This window comes from Tauraco erythrolophus, chromosome 14 (genome assembly GCF_009769465.1).
Source record: "Tauraco erythrolophus isolate bTauEry1 chromosome 14, bTauEry1.pri, whole genome shotgun sequence".
Lineage (NCBI taxonomy): Eukaryota > Metazoa > Chordata > Aves > Musophagiformes > Musophagidae > Tauraco > Tauraco erythrolophus.
Genome location: NC_141478.1, coordinates 661,865 through 683,491, shown reverse-complemented (window position 1 = coordinate 683,491; position 21,627 = coordinate 661,865). Strand labels below are relative to the sequence as shown.

The following is a 21,627-nucleotide window of genomic DNA, read 5'->3' as shown; positions in this document are numbered from 1 at the left end:
GGACCACGATGCTCTGTTTATCTGCCGTTCCTCGAGTTTTTATACGTAAGAGAAGCTTTAAGACAGAGCAGAGTGGTTGGCAGCCGTTAGTGTTCAGCAGCAAATAGCGGCGCGGTGCGGGTCGGCTCGGCGAGCGGCGCTGCCCGTGCGTGCCAGCGCGGATCGCCCGCGGTGCGGCTCTCCGTTACCCTGCGAAAGGCTGGCACCAAAACCCTGCCGCCCGTAAGGCGGCTGTAAGGCGACTTTATGAGAACATATAAAGATGAAAACGTGGAATATTTAAGGTGCTGTTACGCAACGGGCAGCTCTTTCAAGTGGTGATTTGTAAAGGCAGCTCAGATAATCCCCTGAAAGACATACTCATAATGATTAATTTAGAATGTGTTTAATTCAAGTTAGAGAGATCAAAGCGAAAGCGTTTCCCCCCGTAATGCCGTCTGCATTTTCACTTTCTCTATATTCCACCAGACTGGGGGCGGGGGGGGGGTCTGACTTGTCCTTCGTTGCCATCGCGTTGTGTTAAAGTCACAGAGGACGGCAACATGCAGATGCCCGTGCTAATGTGGGATGTGGGCAGGGACAGGGAGAGGAGCCAGGAGCAAATCCCTGTGCAACGGGCTCTGGGAGCGAGGGGAGACGTGACGGTGGGGCTGGCGAAGTCACCCCCAGCTCCTCCCTGGCGTGAGAGCTCCAGGAGCAGGAGCAGGATGCGCCTGGCTGGGGCTGCTGGCAGCAGGGTGGGGCACAGGCAGGGAGCCAGCTGTGCCCACGGCGCTGGCAGCAGAGCTTGCCCATGTGGCGGCAGCTGCTTCGGCTATAACAGCCCTTCAGATCCAATTTGGAATAATTTCCGAGTCTGTCTTTATTTCTGCAACTGCACTTTCGGTCACGCGGTCGGTGGTTGTAACCCCCGTGGCTGCGTCTGATCCCCTCGGCTCAGCCCGCGCGGAACCTGTGCCAGGGAAGGGCGCAAACCCGCCGTTATCGTTCTGTGCCACGCAGGAGGGGCACAGCCCCCCAGTGCACGTGAGGGCTGACCCGGGGAGGGTGTTTGGCGCGTGGCAGCGGGGGGGTCGGGTGCGTGTTCTGCTGCTCGGAAGGTGCCGCCGCAGTTTCTCTCTTCTCGAGCTCCGCGTGGCTCCTCCAGCCCTCATGGGAAAGACGAGTATTATCTAATGAAGGAACAATAACTTGCTCTAAGTCGGGAGAAGGGGTTTGGATTCCGGCAGGTTTCGTTGTTCCTTTCCGTTGGGTGCCCTTGTTCCCGAGCGGGCGCACAGCCGGTGCCAGGCGGCGGCTGTGTTTGACAGTGATGGATGACACACGCAGACACTCAATTAGCCTATTAATAAAGTGCGATCTAGGCCACGCTTTGCCAAGTTCTGCACCTAAATCTGTGTTCAGGCTCATAAACGAGCGGCCTCGTTTCTCAGCCAGCTGCCGGCGGTGCCAGGGACCACCGTGTGCTGGCGAGCGGGCCGGCAGCGCCGCGCTCAGCCAAACCCCAGGCGCTTTGCTCCGCATCCCCAGGCACAGCCACAGCAGGGCGGTGGGCAAGGGAAGGGACCTGGTTTGGGTGGGAATAGGTGGGCACCGCAGCTGCAAGGACCCAGCTCAGGACCATCCGCATCTGCTGTTCCCAGTGGGAGCAGTGGCTGACGGGTTCCTGCCATGTCCCGGCAGCATGCGGTGAATGTCACTGTGCCAGGGAGGTGGGGAGGGCTGCGGGGCAACGTGGGCACTGAGCCCTGCTGGGGCTGTGGGGTGAAGTGGGCACTGGGCCCTGCTGGGCGAGGTGGGCTCTGAGCCCTGCCGGGGCTGGGGGCCCGTGGGCCATATGCTTTGCCAGCCCAAGGAGTCACCTTTGGCTCAGGCTGGAGCAGGGCAGTTGGGCTCAAACCCCGGGTTTCTGGTCCTCGAGCTGTGCGAAAGGGGACGTGGCCGGTGCAGGTGGCCCTGGGGTCCCCGCCATCCCTCTGGCTCCTGATGCGGCTGCTCTCCTGCCGTGGACTGGCATCTCATCCCTCTGCATGATGCCATCTGAGGATGCTTCTCTTCCTGAGTGCGGGGCAGCGCTGGGGGTGCCCGTGCCAGTGGGCTGCGCAGGAGCTGTCACGTGGGTGCCCATCCTGCATGACTGCGGTGCATCGGAGCCCCGCGGGGCTGGTCCCCAGCTGCAGCATCACCGGTGGGTCCCCGGCCGCGGCTGCAGGGCTGCAACCAGCGCAGCTGCCCTGCACGGCTGGAGGGGCCAACTGGCACCGCTCACTCCGTGCGGCGAGGCTCCGGCACGCAGGGCGGCTGCAGGTGAAATAGGAGTCTCGATGTCCGCGTATGGAAATGGGAATCTTTTGGTTTTTGCGGTGCTGGGGGCATTTGGACACCCCAGCACGGGGAAGCGGCGGGTTTGCTGTTTGGCCTGGGGTGGGGAGGGGGCTGCGGGAAGGAGAGCTGGCAGAGGCAGTCCCTGGCATTTTAGCTCTGCGCTGTCGGAGCGTTATTCCCACCGGCTGGCAGGACTTGCTGCCTGCAGGGAGCTTGTTTGTTTACGGTCTCAGCATCTCCCAAGGGCTGGGCTGGGGTTTGGCAGGAGCTGCCTGCTCGGCTCCAGCCCGGCTCCCCGGCCGTGCCACGGCTGCAGAACGCTGCAGCTGCCCCCGCACAGACCCTCGTGGCACCGCTGCCAGCGCTCTCCTGCGGCACCACCTTCCTTCTGCCCACAGCAGCTGCCTGAAGTCTCTGCTTCCACAGCAAGGAGAGTTGCTTAAAAACTCGGTAACGAGCTGGGGAGGAGCGTGTGTCAGCGGAGCCGAGCCAGGCTGGCATCCCCGCGGTGCGCAGCCGGCAGCGTGCCCAGCGCAGGCTCGGCAGGCAGGCGCTCGGCTGCTCCGCTGCCTTTTAACAGCCGGTTCCAAAAGCCCAGCACCGTTTTGCTTCAGCGTGAGCCCGGTGAGGCTCGGTGAGGCCGGGCTCCTCGGGTGCACGTGAGGGCAGTGTGCCGTGCCCTTCCCGCAGCGGGCAGCCTGGCCGGCGCGAGGACGCTTGTCCTTCAGGTACTGGACAACCTCATGGCCCCGTGGGCAGCACCTGGAGTCCTTGGCTGCGTTCCTGTGGGGTGGTGGGTGCCCGGCGACCCCCGAGGAGCTGCAGCCCTGCAGCGAGGTGCTGGCGCACGGCTGCTGCACGGGCAGCGTGAGCAGTGGGGCGGGGGCTGGTTCTGCGCCGCAGCCCCCCGGGTATCACTGGGGCACCCGGCTGCTGCAACTGCGTCTCAAAGTCGTCTCGTCTGCGCAAAGGAAGCTCTTCTGGAGCCTGTTCTCTCTTGCATTCCTGCATGCAGCCCGCAGGAACGTGGGTACGGGGTGATGGGGGGGTGCTCTGTTAATCTGCAGAGACGCGATGCTCGTGAGAGCAGTGAATGTGCCCGCGTCCCTTGGCACGGGGAGACACGTCTGAACGGCCCCGAGGACTGAGGCTCCGGCTCGGGGTCTTTTAGTGCCGTGTGTTTTCCAGTGCATCAGTCACTGCATGAAAAGCTGCCCTGGCCGTGCCCCAAACAGACCCCGACAGACCCTTGTGCCCCGGGAGGCTGTGAAGGACCCGACTTCAGCTCTGCCGACACCCGAGCGAGTCCCTGTGCGTTGCGTGAGCGAGGGGCGAAGGTGGCAAGAGCAGGGGCTGTGCCCAGGGCTGCCAGGCCATGCACCATGGGGCTGCTTGAGAGACCCTGGCAGGGTGGGACTCCCGAGGCTGCAGGGATGAACCTTGGAGGCAGCCGACGGATCCGCTCCGTTGCCTCTGGGTGTTTTGGTGAGACCACCGTGCCGATGCCGTGAGCACAGAGCTGGTCACTGGGAGATGCAGGCGGTGTTGCCAAGGGGAGGGCTGGAGTCCAACCACGGTGGCATCGGCTCTGAGGCAGAGGGTTGGGGCACGGTCACCTGCAGGATTTCCAAAGGAAGCGTCATGTTGGCGATTGCTTTGAAGCCATCATCTTCCGGGAGCGGCAGAGCCCGGTGAGCACCCCTTGCCCCTCGGCTGAGCTTGCCAGGCAGCACCAGGGTCTTCCTCTGCTGCTCCCCTGGCGCAGGGGCTGCCTGCCCTTCCCCTTCCCTCTGCTCGGCTGGCACTGGAGCGGGCACTGCGCATCCCACGTCCCCCCAGCCCCTTCCTCTGCGCAGCACGACCGATTCTCCTGCTGACTTGTGCCTGCGACGGCCCGAGCCGCTCCGTCAGCCTGTTGTGGCTGGCCCCGTGCCAGCGCTGCAGCAGCCGGGCGAGCAGGACGGGCTCTCCTGGCACAGCCGCCGGCCGAGGCAGAGCTGGCGGCCCGGGACCGAGATAGCCCTTGCTCCAGCGGCAGCGCAGCCGGGGGCTCACCGTGACCAATTGCCTTGTTGCTGCCATGGTGCCCGGCACTGGCACCCAGGGCAAGTCGTTCTAGCAGCTGCGTGGCGGCAGCCCGAACTTCTCGGCTCCCCGATGAAGCGCTATTTATTCAAAACGCAGAGACGTTTATCGTACCGCACCAGCCGCAGGAACGGGTTAGTGCCAGACCCGCCGCGCTCCCCGAGCGCACGGCCCGTGTCTGCTGAGTGCCTGTTTGATCAGATAATGCTCGCGTTAGATGGATTTGTCAGGAAACAGAACGGTGTTATCTGAAGGAGGCAGCGTCGGCTGTCGGGAGCAGCCTTTGATCTGCGGAGATGCGGTGCTGCAAAGCGGGGCTCCCGTCACCGGCACGGTGAGGCAGGGCTCCCATCGCCGGCACGGTGAAGCGGGGCTCCCATCGCCGGCACGGTGAACCAGGGCTCCCATCGCCGGCACGGTGAGGCAGGGCTCCCATCGCCGGCACGGTGAGGCAGGGCTCCCATCGCCGGCACGGTGAAGCGGGGCTCCCATCGCCGGCACGGTGAAGCAAGGCTCCTGTCACCGGCACGGTGAAGCGGGGCTCCCGTCGCTGGCAATGATGCTGTTCCTGGGCCCTTCCACAGACCCCGGAGCAGGGCAGTGGGCAGCACAGGGGGCTGCCAGGCTGAGGGGCCAGATCCTGCCAGCGCACCCCCGTCAGCCTGGGCACCTGGGTGCCATTTGCTCTGCCATAGAGGGGCAGAGACAGCCGGGTCCGAATGGACTCACCTCTTCTTCCTCCCTGGCCGCAGGCAAGGGGCTTTCCCAGGGCTGCAGCACCTGGTTTAAGCTTTTCAGAAATGAATAAATACTGATTTTGATACCAAACCTGACACAGAGTGAGGACCCCGCTCCCGGCAAGTGCTGAGCCTCAGCAGGTGACACCATGGCGGGGGTGTGGTTCTGCCTGGCACAGAGCCGCTGCCCCCGGGACGGATCCGGGTTCTTGTCCACAAGCAAAACGTTATAGTGGTCGATTATAAATCGGATGGAAAATTGGGGAGTGGTTAAAGCGCCGTGGTTTCGGGGGTTCGATGTGCAGCCGTGCTCAGCTGTGCGCTCGGTCTGGGTGAGTCCCGGTGCCGATAAATCCCCTCGTGTCGGGGCTCTCTGGCCCTCGGGGTGCGATTCTGCAGGGCGAAGGGAGCGTTGAACCGCGAGAGCCTCGGTGTAACACCTTGTTCTTCTCGGCTTATTGATGCCAAACCTTTGGTGGGTGGGAAAACCGTTTCTGGATGGAAGGACCATGGCTGGCACCACTGCAGAGCAGCTCCCAGCACTTGAATTCAGTGTGTGCTTTGGCCTCTGCAGCGCTGGAAATTGAATTTTTAATGGTTTTGAGATGTATTGGATTTTATATCTATAATACTTTGAAATTCCCCATTCCTGTTCAGCCTGGCACTGTCTGAGTGGTACTGGCACACAGGACCTTGTGAAGCTGTAATTCCCATTGCTCCCGCTCTCTCTGGAGCAGGAGTCTGGGGGAACTATCAATCCGTGCAGCCCCTCTGCCCCAGCCCGGCCGTGCGGAGCCCCGCGGATGAGGATGGGGGAAGGTTTTTTCCCGAATAGCTCAAGAGCAGAAAAGAGCCCAGAAAAACGTGCTAAAACTTGGGGGGGCAGGGCTGGAATCGCGCCGTAGTGCCAGAGCAGGGGCGGGCGGCAGCAGCGAGGGGACGGTGAGCTGTGCCGCGGCGAGGGGCTCCGGCACGGAGACAACAGCGGCAAAGCCGCGACCTCACCGATCCGCCTGCCTGGAAACGGCAAACGGGCCCCAAAATTCACAGCGTCCCGCCGCACGCTTCCCCACGGCTCGAGCTGCGGGGCGATTCCCAGGCACTCTGACCCCGTCACGGTTTTTCTTTGTGCTTTTAAAACTCCGGGCGTTTTGCGGTGTTGGGGCTGTTTGGGCAGTCGCCGTTCCGCTGATCCACGCTCGCCACACGCTCCATCCGGGCAGCTCCGCCGCCGCGGCACTGCCAGGGCTGCCTGGACACTGATCTGTCGTCCGAGCAGACGTGGGTTTGGCTGATGCTGTGCCATCCTGCTGAGCCCCAGGCAGCCTCAGCACCCACCTGGGCATGACCCGTGGGTCTCAGGATGGGGACAGGGATGGGGATGGGGACCGGTGCGCTCCAGGGTTCTGCTCCCAGCCGCTGTTGGGCTGCCCCTCGGGTTGGATGGAAGATGGTTTCTGGGCTGAAAATATCACTGGGGAACCTGGTGGGCTTTGCACCATCCCTGGGGTCGCCGGGTTCAGCCCCTTCGCCCACCGGCCCCCCTGCCCCACTGCCCTCGTCCCGCTGCTCTGCGAATGCGTTTCTGTGTCTTGCAGAGAGATGCCAAGGGCCAGTTCCTGTTCGACCTTCTCTGCCACCACCTGAACCTGCTGGAGAAGGACTACTTCGGCATCCGCTTCGTGGACCCCGACAAGCAAAGGGTGAGAGCCCCCCCTGCCTGGCAGCTGACGGGGTTTCTCGCAGCGCGGGGGTGTCAGACTCGCCCGTGCTGCTGCGGCTGAGATCTGCAGCACGAGGCAGACGGCTGCGAGAAAATTCGGTTTAGGCAGCGACGAGGGGCTGTTCCCCAGCGATCCCCCCGCTGCTGGGGTGGGGGGTGCCCTGACGGGGTTATTGCTTTGCCCTTGGGAACAGCATCTCATGGTCCCCCCTGAGCACCCTGGGGAGACCCCCTGCCCCTTCCCACCCCTTCTGCCCGAGCCAGGGTTGCGTCTGGTGCTGCAGCCCCAGGGAGGGGGGGCTGGGGGGTACTGGGGGACACCAGGGCTCTGGCAGCAGCAGCCTTAGTGTCCCGACCCCACTGATGCATCCTCGGTGTTGGTCGGGACGCACAAGCCGGAGGAACTCGCACGGCTCTCAGAGCCCCGCGGTGCTGGTGAGCGTGCCCAGCGAGAGGATTCGACGCCGCTGCCAAGGCGAAGGGGCAGAGCTCCGGGCTCTGCAGCACTGTTTCTAGCACACACTCACGTTTTAGCACCAAGATTGGGCCACGTGGCGGCTTTGTGCCGAGAATCCAAACGCTGTCCGTGTCACCTCGGGCAGTGACGAGTGACACAAGACATGGGAGTGCGTGGAGCCGAGAGCCCCCGCGGCGGGACCGGCTCTGACCCGGCTCCGCGCAGGGTCCCACCGAGACCCTGGGCAGCTGCAGCAGGTCCGGGCAGAGGGTGGCACAGCCTCTGGCCAGGGCAGAGCTGCGCCCGTGGGTCCCGTGTGCCACGCTGGTGGGTCACCACGGGCTGGATTCTGCACACACCCGGGGTAAATCGCTGCTCATCACTCGGGCACTGGAGGTTTGTGAACGAGAGGTGCCATGAATGTGCCCGCGGGCAGAACTATTAATAACAGCCTCATGTTGCGCTTCCTGCTGATGGATACAGCCACCGCAACAAACAATTCCTGCTCCCGAGGCACCTTCTGCCGTGTCTGTCAGAGGGAGCAGCAGCTGATGGGCACAGAGCTGGGCACGGAGCTGGGCACGGAGCTGCCGCCTGCAGTGGGATGGGGCTGCACTGAGCCCCTTGCTCCCCGCTTTTCCCTTCCAGGGACACCCACTGACACTCACATGGCTTTTCCCACCTGGAGCAGTAGCTTCCTCTTCCTCATCCTCATCCTCCCACCTTACTAAGTTGGAGCCATTGGGGAGCGTGTGACGCTGCTGCCTCTCGCAGGGCCTCTGGACCATCACCCCCCCATCACCTGTGCCACCCGACTCGTGTTTTCTGGGCTCTCTCCCTCCCGACTTCTCCAGCCTTCTCCCGTCTCTCCGGATTTGCCTCCCGGCTGATGCACGACCTGAGCCCGGATCTGTGGAGGCTCTGGAGCGGCGGCTCTCCGGCGCTGGCGAGCGGCGTTCTTGCGCGATGCTGAGGGGCCGTTAACCGCCGCTCCGCTTGTGCCGGCTCTTCGCTTCCGTGCCGGTTGGTGCCTCGCCTCTTCGGGCACACGGAGAAATAAACCCCCTGTGCGTGACGCGTGTTGCGCATCGCCTCTGTGGGCACAGCGGTGCAGAGAGCGCTGCTGAAGCCGGTGCTCGGGAAAACCCCTCGGCACAGGGGGGATGTCTCCAGGAGGGTTCCTTGGAGCATTTTCCCTGGTAGCAAAGGAGTGGGCAGATGGAGAGCTCAGGGTCTGTGTCTGATCAGCACTGGGGCAAGGAGAGAATGTTTCTCTGCTGCCACGTGTGATGGGTCAGTGTCCGGGGCCGGATCCTGCTTCTCCCGCACTCTGGATGCAAATCCCAAAGCTGGTGGCGGTGGCTGCCCTGGGGAGAGGGGACTGGGGCAGAGCCGGCACGCTCGGCGGTGCTGAGAGCACTCCTCTTACCGGTGCTTTGCTTCTCCTGGCAATAATCCGATCCGTGAGCCATCACTCAGCCTTGAGCAGCATCCCAGGACGGGATGGTCTGGGGGGACAGACCCCCCCAGGCGAGAGCCAGCCCCAGTCCTGCAGCGCAGGGACACGGCGGCTGTCGAAGAGCTGCCGGGGTTTGGCACTTCCTCGGCTGCCAGGGCTGCCTGTAAGCGTGTGACGTTCTCAGCTGTCGTGTCAGTGACAATATTCCGTATCGAACGTGTGCTCTGCTGCACGTCCGGCTGGTGGGGGGTCCGGGGGGGCACGGTGAGCGCGGCCAGACTCTGCCCCTGCCCGGGGCTGGGCTGGGAGCCGCAGCGCATGTGGGATGCGGGAGAGGCGGCTGGCGCGCCGGCAGCGTGCTCTGGTCTGGGCACCGCCGCAGCTCTGCCAGGAGGGCACCCGGCAGATACCAAAATCCTCTTCGTTTTAAAGCGTGGCCGGGAGCAGCCTGTGCACAGCCCGGGGGCTGCAGCCGGGGGCACACATCTGTGCAGAGCACGGGACCACGGGCAGTGCTGCAAAGGGAAGGAAAAGAGAGAAAAACCTGCCTGCTGGTGGTGTGCTGGTGGCTCAGGGCTGGGAGATGCCCTCCCCGGCAGAACCATCCTGCCCGGGCCCTCCCTCGGCTACTGGCGGACGGGCTGGGGCTGCAGCCCCCATCCCAGTGCTGCCGTGCCACGTGTGGATCTGCCACGGGATAGGCTTTTGTTTCACGCAGAGAAGTTGTTTTGGTTTCTTTAATTTTGCCCCTAAGAGCCAGTGTTATTAATTGAAAGTGTTTGTTCCTGCGTTGTTTTAATTACCTTCCTTTTCATTGCAGCACTGGCTGGAGTTCACCAAGTCGGTGGTGAAGCAGATGAGGGGTGAGTGTCGCTGCCCATGTCCCGGCCACCAGCGCGTGCTCCCTTCGCTTTCCATGTATTCCCATTTTCTTCAGTCCTTCCCCTCTGGGGGTCAGTTGCCAGCTCATGTCCCAGAAAAAGAGCCTTTTGGATTATCCCCAAAGTTCTGCTGGGTTGGAAGTAGGATCACCCACCACCAGTGCCACTGCAGTCGCAGCTGGCCATGCCCCCCCAGCACACGGGCACGAGGAGCAGGAGCACGGCTGGCAGATGGTGCTGCAGGCGCTTCCCCATGGTTTTACTGGGAATGTCTGCTCCCGCCGCAGCCACCACAGTGGGGAATGGCCCCAGGCCCGTCTCCTCCTCCTCACCTTGGGGTAACGGGGTGGGCAGGTGAGACCCCCAGCAGCATCTGCCCGTCTCGGTGTGCGGGGTTGTCCAGGAGGGCGAAGGGGACAAACCCCCTTGCTCGGTGACCGCGGCATCGCTCCTCTCCCTGCAGCCCAGCCGCCCTTCACCATGTGCTTCCGCGTGAAGTTCTACCCCACGGACCCCGCTGCTCTGAAGGAGGAGATCACCAGGTAAGCCCCTGGCACACGGCGGCCGGCCGGCACTGGGCACCGAGGGCTCGGCCACGCGGGACGCACCGGGCTGAACTTTGCTTTGTAGTCAAGGGAGAGCAGCAGCCGTTTCCATTTCCACACAAACCCGGATGTTCCTGGGCTATCCCAGCTGTGGGGGAAAAGTGTGGCAATTCCCACCCCATCCCTGCTGTGCCTGGCGGGGAGCACCGGCCGGGGGCTTAAACCCACCAGCTCGGGCTGGTTTGGAAGCGCCGTCGTGCCCAGGACACCCATCTCTGCCGCTGCTGGGACATGAGCTGTGATCGGCTTTCTTGGTTATGATTGATCCAGTTTTTCCGTTTCCAGGAGGACCCACAAAAGTGCCCAGAAATAGTTTCTTGCAGATACATCTCCTTGGTTTGCTGAAGAGGCATTTATTTCGTTTGCAGATTTTACACGTACTCCCCGCAGCTGCCGCCCCCTGCAGCCCCTGGGCCTTAGTTTAAACGTGGAACGGCCAAAGCCGAAAGCAATGGCAGCTCTTCCGTGGGCACCGCGCTGTGCCCGCAGTACGTTACTTGTATTTTCCCCTTTAACGAGAGCTCAGCAAACACCGGCAGTTGTGGGGCACAGGAAGGGGATTGCGGTGCAGGTCCAAGGTTTATCCTTTTGGGATGGGGGGGCGGCTGGACCTGAGGGGCACTGGGGACCGAGCTGGGCTGGGGGCTCCCCGCTTCCAGCTCCGAAATACTTCCCGTCGTTACTGTCCTTTTCCAAAGCAGCCGCAGCCCCCGGCCCGGGCGCTGCAGAGGCGACGGTGGGGATGGGCAGCGGGGGCCCGTGTTCTCTCTCCCCCCCATAAAACCCGAATCCAGCTTCAGGACTGCAGCCACCTCCAGCGCCAGATGTGAGCGGGGGGCTTGGGCTGCCCGGGGTCCCGGGGTGACAGTCCCCCACGGGTCCCCCATGGCACCAGGATGAGCCCCCGCGTGGGTGGGCTGCCCCTGCTCTCTGTTCGAGGTGCCCGCGCTGCAGCCAAAACCTGCCCTGAAAATTCCCTTTCCCCTGGACCGAGTACCCGTTAATATCTGGATTTCTCTTTAATGTATTTTATCTGCGAAAATCAGTGGTTTATCTCCTCACAAATAGGGATTTGAGGAATGAGGCATGACCGAGCTGCTGCGGAGTCTGGTTATTTAAACACGTTTCTGAGCACCCCGATTCCCAGCTGCTCCTTCACGCTGTGAATTGCGTTTCACCATCGGAAGGTTTTCCCGAGCGCATCGCCGCGTGACTCAGCCCGAACTCTTACTTAGGTTTAAATTTATTCAAATATGCAATTTCTAAAGTTTATCTTTGCGCTGGGCTTTGGTGCGTGGAGATAGAGCCAGGCGAGCGCGGAGCAGGGCAGCGGCTGTGCCCGCAGGGACCGGGGCAGAGACAGAAAGCTGGGGAAGGGGAAGATCCCGTTATGGGGAAGCTGAGGGTGCGGGACTGGGAAGTGCAACAGCCACTGGTGGGCTCAGCACCACGAGAGCCCCTTGGAGCATCGGCCCCATGCACCGCAGCCCCTGGTGAGCCGGTGATGGGCTGCGGCGGCTGCAGTTGTGTCGGGGCACCGGTGCCCAAAGCAGGGTGAGGCGTCGTGGGGGACGGGCTGGGGGAATCAGCACTCGTCCCCCGAGCGGGAGCGATGTCTTGCAAAGGGGCTGCTCCAGGAGAAACGTCCGTGCGAGGGTCTGGGGGCAGGTGTTCCTCATCTAAATTGCCGGCGGAGGTGATGTCACTTTCCTTAATAAGTGGACTCTCTCCTCTGTCCTCAGGTATTTAGTCTTCCTGCAGATCAAGAGGGATCTCTACCACGGCCGGCTCCTCTGCAAGACTTCGGATGCTGCTTTGTTGGCCGCCTATATCCTTCAGGGTAATGCTTTTTGACAAGATAAATTCGCTCTCCATGCTAAGCACTGATTACATTATTTCACTTACAACAGGTCACTGCGCCCGGAATACAAATGTCACCCCGCCAGCGCGGGGCTCCTGCTCCACGGCCGTGCTCGTGCCACGCAGCGCTGGGCGAGGGGAGGGCGAGGACGGGTGTCAGGGTCTTGCCCACAGCGGACGTACCGCGCTGCCATCTGCTCCCTGGGTGTCCCTGTGGGCATCCCTGTGAGCATCCCCTCGGCTAATCCGGCCCGGGTCTCCCAGTTCTGTGCTCCGGACGTGGAGGCAGCCCCGTGACGAAGCACTTCCCTTCCTGGGGCTGTGCACAGCCCATGGAAGCCCTGGCAAGTGCCAGCGGTTTGCGGCTGCAAAGAGGCTCCGGAGTCAGATGCAGTTTTGCTGGTTGCCGGGGTGGATGGAGATGGCCCCGGGTAAGCCCATCGCCGGCTGCCGAGCGCCTCGGCAGAGAAAGGGCCTTTGTCAGCAAGTTGCAGAGGCACCGGTGGAGTTCGGAACAGGAGGTGGGAGAACCTTGGAAGACCTTCTGCTGTACCTGCCCTCCTGCCTGTGCTCCTGCAGGTGCAGCTCTTCCTGCTCTGGCCTCGCCAGCCCATGGCACGGAGAGCATGGAGGTGGCCAGTGGCCACTCAGAATGGCACAACCCCTGGACACTCAGCGAGGATCCTCAGGCTGTTCGGAAGAGCTGGGCGGCACAGGCGTGGTGGAAAAGCACCTTGATGTGCCATTAGCACCGCGGTGCCAGGTGTGCGAGTGGGCATCCCCACCTGAGGGTGCTCAGCTCAGCGCCCTGCGTCCGGGGCCCCTCTCTGCAGCGCCCGGTGCCGGTGGTTGTGTCCCTGGACAAGCCGGGGAGATGCGCCCCAGCAGCCAAAAAAAGACAAATTTCAGCTGCGAAGCATTTTTGAGTGACTTTGCAGCGCCGCTGTGCTTCGCCCGTCAGCGTTTTAAGCAGGAATCATAAAAATGGATGTAACATCTACTCTTCGCTCAGAACCTGAGGCCGGAAGGAATTAAATGAGAGCAGGTCCTTTCATCCCCGTGACGGGAGGCTGCCAGGGGACTATCAATCCCACGCTATGTCGATGGGAAGCACTGGTGGCAGTCGCTACCGATTCCCGCGGGGCAGTGGGAGAGGGCACGGAGTGGTGCCAGCCCCCACCAAGGCGAACGGGGCTGAGCTCTGCCATCGGCATGTACTGGGCGTTTCTGCACGCCAGTCTCGGGATCGGGACTGCGGGGATGGTCGTGAGGACGGAGCTGCTGTCGCTGCAGCTCGCCCGCCCTCGAGGCGGGTTTGGGGGGGATCGATCCCTGCCCGCAGCCCCCCGCCCCGCGGCAGGGCAGAGCCGCGGCTCAGCCTGGCCCGCGCTTGCCGGGCGAGGGAGGAGGAAGGAGCTTTGCCCAGGGCCACTTCACAGATTTCCAACTAGGGACGTGTTTTTGAGGTGCAGTCGCATCCCCGGGGCGAGCAGAATCCGCTCGCGGTGTGTTCTGGCCGGCCGGGAGTGGGGTGAGGTCCGGGGGTGTCCCCAGGGTGCTCGGGGCTGACCACCCCAGGGCTGCCGTCGTGCACCCAGCGCGGCTCCGGGGGGGCCCTTGGCAAATAGCTTGGGGAATGAAGAAATCTGGGACAGTGACTGCCTGCTGCTGGGTGGTTCCCCAGCAAACGGTGAAATTCCTTGGATGCAGTTAACGCCTTACAGACGAGCCCTCCTGACGGGAAGCGCGGCTGGTCGGAGCGATGTTCCCGGGGTGCCCGGAGCCCCGACCCTGCGCCCGGTCGCCGCCGGCTCCGCTGCCGGGACAGGGATGCACACTGTGGTGTGGGTTGCGCTGCTCTTCCTGACCGGTTCTGTCTCCCCCAGCCGAGATCGGGGACTATGACCCGGGGAAGCACCCGGAAGGCTACAGCTCCAAGTTCCAGTTCTTCCCCAAACACTCAGAGAAGCTGGAGAGGAAAATCGCGGAGATCCACAAGTTGGAGCTGAGGTACGAGCGGGACCGTCGGCTGCTCACGGGGTTACGGATGCTCGGCTGGTTCTTACCCCTGTTTGGGTTCTGAGTCGTGCCCTGGGACGAGCGCTGACGGCTCTGGTCCGTCAGGTCCGGCTGAGCCAGCGGTGCTCCGGCAGCGTTGGCAGGAGCAGGTTGCGGAGCGGTGGGCGAGCAGGTGGTTTGGTGGCACAGAGGCATCCCTGTGCAGCACCCTGCGAGAGCTGCCATGTGCCCCGTGCCTCTGCCCGCTGGAGGGAAAACGTGGTGGAGCAGACAAGGACCAGGCACAGAAAGCACAGACAAAAGGAAAAATATGCCGGCAGTGCGGCACGGTCGGCCCCGATCCCTCCTGCCCCAGGGAGGGCTGAGGGGTTTCTCCTGCTCCTGGCTCTGGGCTCAGCCAGCACAACCTGGGGGGTCCCTGGTCTTCCCCAATGGGATGGGGACAGTGCCCGGCCCCCACAGATCCCCCCCTGCCACCTCCCCCCGTGCCTCCAGCCCGCTCCGGGGACAGGAGGTGCAAGAAGCCGTCGGCAGCGCCCGTAGTCCCACGGCGCTGGCCGTGCCTCCGGGGCCGCGTCCCAACCAGACAACCGGGAACTGGCATTCACATTCCTGCCTTCCCTGGAATATTCTTTTTTTTCCTTTTCTCCCTCCTGCAGTGGGCAGACACCAGCTACTTCAGAGCTGAATTTTCTCAGGAAAGCCCAGACTCTGGAGACCTACGGGGTTGACCCACACCCCTGCAAGGTAAAAGGTTTTTCCAAAGGCTGTTCCTTGCTGGGGGGTTTCCCCTGACCGGTCCCAAGCGCAGATGCTGGTCACTTCGGTGTGGTCAAGCCATGAAACGTGGGATGCGCTGGACCCAGCAGCTGCCTCCAGCCCCAAACCACAGCCCCAGAAACCAGCCCCAAAACGCAGCCCCAGCTGGGCATGTGCACACGGGGGGAGCAGAGAGGGCCGGTGCCCCGACACCCTTCCGGAGAGCGTTTGGGGAAGCTGTAAGAAAGCGTTCTCACGTGCAGACAGCTATAAAAGACAGTGGCCCATCATCTTCTGCTAAAACATGTAATTTGGAGACAGGAACAAGGTCAGTACTGTGTCTGAGAAACCAACAGGCATTAATCTGCCAGAGACAGTCTATCGCTCCGCTCTTCCCTGGCCAGTAATCCGGTTTTGGGTTTGAAATACTTTTTATTGACTGTGGATGTCGTTGCGTTTGGCTCACTCTGGTTCCTCGCAGTCCCACCGCATGCAGAGGGATGTGGGATGCAAAGCACACCGACAGTTGTGCTCCAAGGGCAGCGCCTGCCCTGTGGTCCCCGGGGCTTTGAACTGAATTATTCCATATAAATACACAATTGCAGTAAATACACTTGGCCTGGGGGCGGGGGGTGTCCAGCTCACCGGTTTCCAGACTCAGGAAAGAGCCAAAGCACTTTGGGCAGCACAAAGCCTGAGCTGCAGGAGCTGCTGTGGGGCTGGAGGGTTCCCCAGGGGCTGCTTTCCGCAAAAACGCCCAGAAATCTTCCTTCCTCCGTCTGACGGGGCTGTGGCATCTCAGGCGTGATGAGTTTGGGGATTGAAGCCAGGGAAGGGCACAAATGGGAGAAGACAGAGAGTTAGACCCTTGAGCTGGGGAGATCCTGGACACGGGGCGTCCCAGTGACAAGCAGAGCTGCCCCCCGGAGCCTTCTCTTCTCCAGGCTGAACAGCCCCAACTCTCCCAGCCTGTCTCCAGAGCAGAGGTGCTCCAGCTCTTGCATCATCTCCGTGGCCTCCTCTGGCCCCGCTCCAACAGCTCCGTGTCCTTCTGATGTTGGGGACCCCAGAGCTGAACGCAGCACTGCAGGGGGGGTCTCAGGAGAGCAGAGCAGAGGGGAACAATCCCCCCCCTCGACCTGCTGCCCACACTGCTTTGGATGCAGCCCAGGACACGGTTGGCTTTCTGGGCTGCCAGCACACGTGGCCAGGTCGTGGTGAGCTTCTCATCAACCAGCACCCCCAAGTCCTCTCCTCAGGGCTGATCTTGATCCCTTTCCCACCCAGCCTGTGTTTGTGCTTGGGATGCCATGGTCCAGGTGAACCTGCCGGGAGCATCCCGCTGGCAGAGTTGGCACAGAGGATTTTGCGTCACCACCGCCGACAGGGCTGAGGGTCGCTGACAGCGGGTAAGCTTTGCCGGCTCCGCAACGTTTTGCTGAGAAGTTGCTGTTTCCTTCCAGGACGTGTCGGGGAACGCGGCATTTTTGGCCTTCACTCCCTTCGGTTTCGTTGTTCTGCAGGGAAACAAGAGAGTTCACTTCATCAAGTGGTGAGTTCCCACCCTGGCATTGCCCGCGGTGCCCTGCTCGCTTGGGGCCATGCTCTGGCTCGTGGGGTGCTGCAGGGCAGGGGCCACCGGTGCCCCACGTCACCCCAGGGTGTTCAAGGGCTGCTGGGGTGAGCTCCTGTGGATGGGGTGCGTGGTGATGCCGGTGCTGGGTGCCTTTCTGAGCCAGGGCCCCTCTCACCGCACGTGGCACATCCCAGGGACTGAGAAGAGGGTCTTGAGGCTGCTCCGCTGCCAGCCCCAGCCCCTGACCTGCAGCCCCCAGCCAGCGCTTTGGGGCCGTGCCCGTCCGCCAGCCGGGCTGCAGTGGGCTCCGCGCAGCCCCTCACCTGCCCCTCCTTGTGCTTCCAGGAACGAGGTGACCAAAATGAAATTCGAAGGGAAGACTTTCTATTTGTACGTAAGTCAGAAGGAGGTGAGTGCTCTCCCTTCCCGTGGGACTCCCGAGCGCGTGGTCATTCCTTCCACAGGTTCTCCGTGCCCATGGCTGTGTCACCCTGTGCCCATGGCTGTGTCACCCCGTGCCCATGGCTGCGTCACCCCGTGCCTGCAGCGCAGGGACGTGGTGATGGTGGCAGGGGCTGCAGCTCGATGGCAGCTGAGGTCAGCTCCTGGCTCTGGGTGTCGGAGCCCATGGGTGCCCTGTGAGCCCCAGGCTGTGCCCGGTGAGGGCTCTGCCCTGAGCAGCAGCCCAGGACCTGCCACAGCTTCTTGCGCCGCATTTGGGGTTATTGTGGTTATTTGTTACCGCCATCCCGCTCCGTTGGCCCTCAAAACCCTCTGGCTGAGGTTGGCTCCCACAGAAGCCATCAGCATGATTTGAACAACCATATTTTTGACCATTCAGAGAGGCCACAAGGCCTGGGAGGTGTTGGGGTCCGGTCACCAGCACACAGGGCTGCCCATCCCTTGTGCGAGGTGCCGTGCCGGGGTGCCAGCTGATGCTCTGACATCTCCCTGCGTCCTGAGCGGCTCTGGAGGAGGATCTGCCCTGTGTCCACACTGCTCTCCAGCTCCGGCTGCTCCAGCTGCCATCCCCAGTGCCAGCGTGCTGTGCCCGGTGGGCACCACTCACTCCTTCCCCCACCAACTCCTTGTCTTTCTCCTTTAGGAGAAGAAAATCGTTCTCACCTATTTTGCCCCAACGCCAGAAGCCTGCAAGCACCTCTGGAAGTGTGGGATAGAAAACCAGGCTTTCTACAAGTAAGTGCCAGGCTGCCCAGGTGCGCACTCTGCGTCTCCCCGTGTGTTGGCACTGCCCGTACGGCACCCGCCGAGGGCTCTACCAAGGTCCCAGGGGCTCCATCCAGGTCCCAGGGGCTCCACCCAGGTACTGGGGGCTCCATGCAGGTACCAGGGGCTCCATCCAGGTACTGGAGGCTCCATCCAGGTACTGGGCACTCGGGCACTGGCTGTCGCTGGCAGCACGGCACCCCCAGCCTGGTGGGTCTGGCAAAGTCACCGGCCACCATAAGCACCGGTGCTGCGTCTTGGGGCAACCTTTAATCAGGAGATTAGAAGTAATTGTTTGGAGATGAAGCCTTTGGTGCTGAGCAACCGGCGCACATCCCGTCCTGCCCTGCCCTGCCCGCAGCAGCGGGTGTGGGTCAGCATTCTGCCCGCTCACGGCGGTGCGTTCGGGGCCGGGCGCGCGGAGGCTCGGGCGCCGTGAGCCGCCGGTGCGGGAGGCGGCAGGGGCAGCCGCCGGCAAAGCCGGGGGATGTTTTGTGACCTGATATTCAAGGGTGGGTTTCCAAAAGGGCTTCGCAGCGTCTGTTTGTGCTGAGTCCGGCGCTAAAATCCCTGGGGAAGTCGAGGCAGCGCCCAGGGTGCTGTAGAAGAGCCTCCCTTTAATGGGGGGGCTCAGAAACTCAGAGATAACCTGCGTCTGGGCTCTTCGGGAGCAAATCACCGATTCGTGGGAGACACCCGAGGGACCGGGGGGTGATGTGCAGTCGGGGCTCCAGCGGGGGACGGGGGCTCAAGGGACCATCCCCGTGGCTGCCTGGCTGTGGGGGACCACCAGGCTGGGGAGTCCCACCGGGTGGTGGGAGCATCTGCCTGGGGAGGACAGGGAAGGTTTTCCCCTGCCCCAGGAGCTGCGGGGCCCCAGTTCGTGGCCATCAGGGCACGGCGCTGCCCCAGTTCGGTTCTGCGGGCGGTCAGACAGGAGCGGAGGGGTGGCCAGGGGGGCTGGGCTGGCTGCCCAGAAGCCACCAAGGTGCCAGGTGGAACCGTTTGGTTTTACCATCCTGCTCATGTTGTGCTTAAAAATAGCCTGCTTTGTGCTTCGTAATGAGTTTTATTTTAATCAGCAAGGGGCGAGATAAAGCGTGTGATGTATTCTCCGCGGGAATACTGCAATCAGCGGCTGCAATCAGCAGGTTTCATTTCTCATTATATTAACATGGAACGAAATTGCAATATTGCTTTACAAATCTCTCTCTGATTAATCGTGTCAGTAAATTAGGGCTGCGTTATGCCCCCAGTGGAGCGGGCTGTGGGCTCGGCCGAGGTGCTGCCAGGCTCCTCCCGGGCCAGGGACCGGCTCCCCTGGGGTGAGGAGGGGACTGGACTGTCCTTCCCGGTGGTTTTTGCCACCACTGGCCAGACTGACCCCAGCAAGAGTGCGGGGACAGGCCAGTCCCAGCACCCCTGCGATGCCATGGTCTGGGTGAGGGTTTTACCCCCTGCAGAGCATCAGTCCCGTGCAGCTTCTGCCTGCGGGTGCTCTCCCCCTCCAGTCGCCGGGGAAGCTGTTGGCAGTGGGTCCATCCAGGAGCCTGGGCACAGGCTGGCAGCAGTGTGGCTGCAGGCAGGGATGTGCCGTGCTGCCAGAGAGGGCTGCAGGGTGATGTCGTGACAGTCCGAGTGCTCAAGTCCCACCGACCGGTGCCACCCCCACTGCTGCCAGTGGCTTGTGGGTGTTCCTGGTGGTATTCTGCATCTCCAGGGCTTAGTCAGGGGAGATTCAGGTTGGATGTTAGGAAGTATTTCTTCTCTGAAAGGGTTGTCAGCCACTGGCATAGGCTGCCCAGGGAGGTGGTTGAGTCCCCATCCCTGGATGTGTTTAAGAATAGGGTGGATGATCTACTTGAGGATATGGTTTAATGGGGATTAGGGATGGTTGGACTCGATGATCTTTAAGGTCTTTTCCAACCTAGAAATCTATGAACCTATGAATCTATGAATTCGGCCTCGGTGCTGCACCCGCTGGTGCTGGGGGTCAGTCCGGCGGGGACGGTGCTGTACCAGCATCAGCTGAGCAATCGGTCCCCGTCACCAGCGTGGTGCTTTGGAAACAAAAGCGGGCGCAGGCTTTGCCGTGACGCGGTGCCAGGGCCGTGTCCTGCCAGGTGGTGCAGGGCGCTCACGCAGCTCTTGGTGCTGTTGCAGGCTGGAGAAGTCGAGCCAGGTCCGGACGGTGTCCAGCAGCAACTTGTTCTTCAAGGGAAGCCGGTTCCGCTACAGGTAAGTGACGACGGTCAGGAGCCGGTACTGGACGTGTTTTTGGCTGCTCCTTCGGACGCGCTGCGGCAGCAGCTCAGGGCTGTGGTGGTCCGAGGACTTGCTAAGGGTCCTCCCATCACCGGAGATCCTCCGATTGCGGCGCCGCCGCCTCAGCAAGGCCGTCACCGCGTCTGTTCCGCAGCTGACATCCCTCTGCCCTGCCCCAGAGCTGCAGCTTTTTGGAGGAGGGGAGAGGACGGGGGGCTTTGGGGTTCGGTGTTTGAGAACACCAAGGAGTGAAACGAATCGCCGCAATTCCTACGTTCCTGGGAGTGTTGCTCCTCCTGGAGCTGGAGCCTCGTACCTCTGCAGGACGAGAGACCCTGGCACATCGCCCACTGCGAGGTGTGCGGTGCCAGCACCTCCTCGCTGGCGTGGGAGTGCCCGGATGCCCATGGTGTGTCCCCCCAGGAGGGGAGTGACCCCACAATGTCCAGCATCTCATGCCAGGAGAACCAGCAAACTGTGGCAGCAGAGGTGCCAGCCCAGCCTTTCCCTGCTCTCCCCATCACCCTTATTTCCAGCAAATATTTCTGCTTCCCCCTGGAGCTATGGGTAGAGCCCCCCCCAGTCCGTGTGCATGGGGAGGGGTCCAGGCTATGCCGGGGCACGGTGTGCCATGGGGGCAGCTCACTGGTGCAGCAGCTGCATCCTCATGGCAACTGTTCTTTGGCTGTCTGCAGTGGCCGCGTTGCGAAGGAGGTGATGGAGTCCAGCGCCAAGATCAAGAGGGAGCCGCCCGAGATCCACCGGTAAGAGCCGGGCAGCAGCAGCACGGTGCGGTGCAGCCTGGCACCCGGGGCTCTGGCACCGGCCGGGGCTCTGACACCGTTCCCCTTCTCATCCCCAGGGCCGGGCTGGTACCGAGCCGGAGCTGCCCCTCCATCACCCACGGCCCCCGCCTGAGCAGCGTGCCCCGCACCCGGAGGAGAGCCGTGCACATCTCCATCATGGAAGGTAGGGCACGGGGTGCTCTGGTGTGTGTTGGGAAGTTCGGAAAACTGGGATGTGGCAGAGGGAAAGGGGATGTCAGGGAGTGTGGGGTGAGGGGGTGGGTGCACCCCACAGGCGTGCCCTGCTCCCAGATGGGCACAGGGCCAGCCCCTGCCACGGCACAGCCGCACCGATCCTGCTGCCCGGGCTACGGGCAGGGACGGGTGCAGGAGCACTGCCTGCCCGAGGGAGCGCGGGGCTGATGTCTGTGCTGATTTTTGGGGTGGGCGCGTGCCCGGCAGCCGCTGCAGCCCTGCAGCCAGGGTCACCTCTGCCACCCTGCTGAATGTGAGCACCCTCTTCCCAGCCTCCTGTACGTGCCATTCCAGAGCAGCACGAGCACTAAATAGCCTCCCACAGTAAATTACCCTGAGCTGGTGCCCGCACCACCCTGCGCTGGCAGCTCGTGCCCTGCCCACAGCTGCTTTTCTTCACTCTCACCTCAACTCAGTCCCGTGGAAATGCAGGAGCCCAAAATAGCCCCGACTCTGGGGCCAGCGGCACCAGTGCCACTTGCGTCAGCCGTGCTGGGGGGCCAGCAGCCATCCCCACGTGCTGCCGCAGACCCCCCGGGTGCCCGGTGCTGCGGCCAGGCTGGCTGCTGCCCGTGCCGCCATGGTGAAGTGCCTGATCAAGATTAAAAC

At 62.6% G+C, this 21,627-nt stretch overlaps 1 protein-coding gene across 4 annotated transcripts in view; it reads left to right on the top strand.

The window, feature by feature from the left end:
- The window catches only part of FRMD5 (FERM domain containing 5), a 78,200-nt gene that overhangs the window by 54,584 nt on the left and 1,989 nt on the right, over window positions 1-21,627 (top strand). For 2 of the 4 annotated variants that reach the window (XM_086620189.1, XM_086620191.1), the window contains exons 2-13: window positions 6,746-6,850; window positions 9,607-9,649; window positions 10,131-10,209; window positions 12,015-12,112; window positions 14,019-14,142; window positions 14,811-14,898; window positions 16,374-16,462; window positions 16,832-16,895; window positions 17,592-17,683; window positions 19,877-19,951; window positions 20,674-20,742; window positions 20,841-20,947. In XM_086620189.1, the coding sequence (XP_086476315.1) occupies window positions 6,746-6,850; window positions 9,607-9,649; window positions 10,131-10,209; window positions 12,015-12,112; window positions 14,019-14,142; window positions 14,811-14,898; window positions 16,374-16,462; window positions 16,832-16,895; window positions 17,592-17,683; window positions 19,877-19,951; window positions 20,674-20,742; window positions 20,841-20,947 (1,033 nt within the window). Of the gene's footprint in view, window positions 1-6,745; window positions 6,851-9,606; window positions 9,650-10,130; window positions 10,210-12,014; window positions 12,113-14,018; window positions 14,143-14,810; window positions 14,899-16,373; window positions 16,463-16,831; window positions 16,896-17,591; window positions 17,684-19,876; window positions 19,952-20,673; window positions 20,743-20,840; window positions 20,948-21,627 lie in introns of those variants that run through there. The other 2 variants (XM_086620190.1, XM_086620192.1) reach the window with 2 other exon arrangements.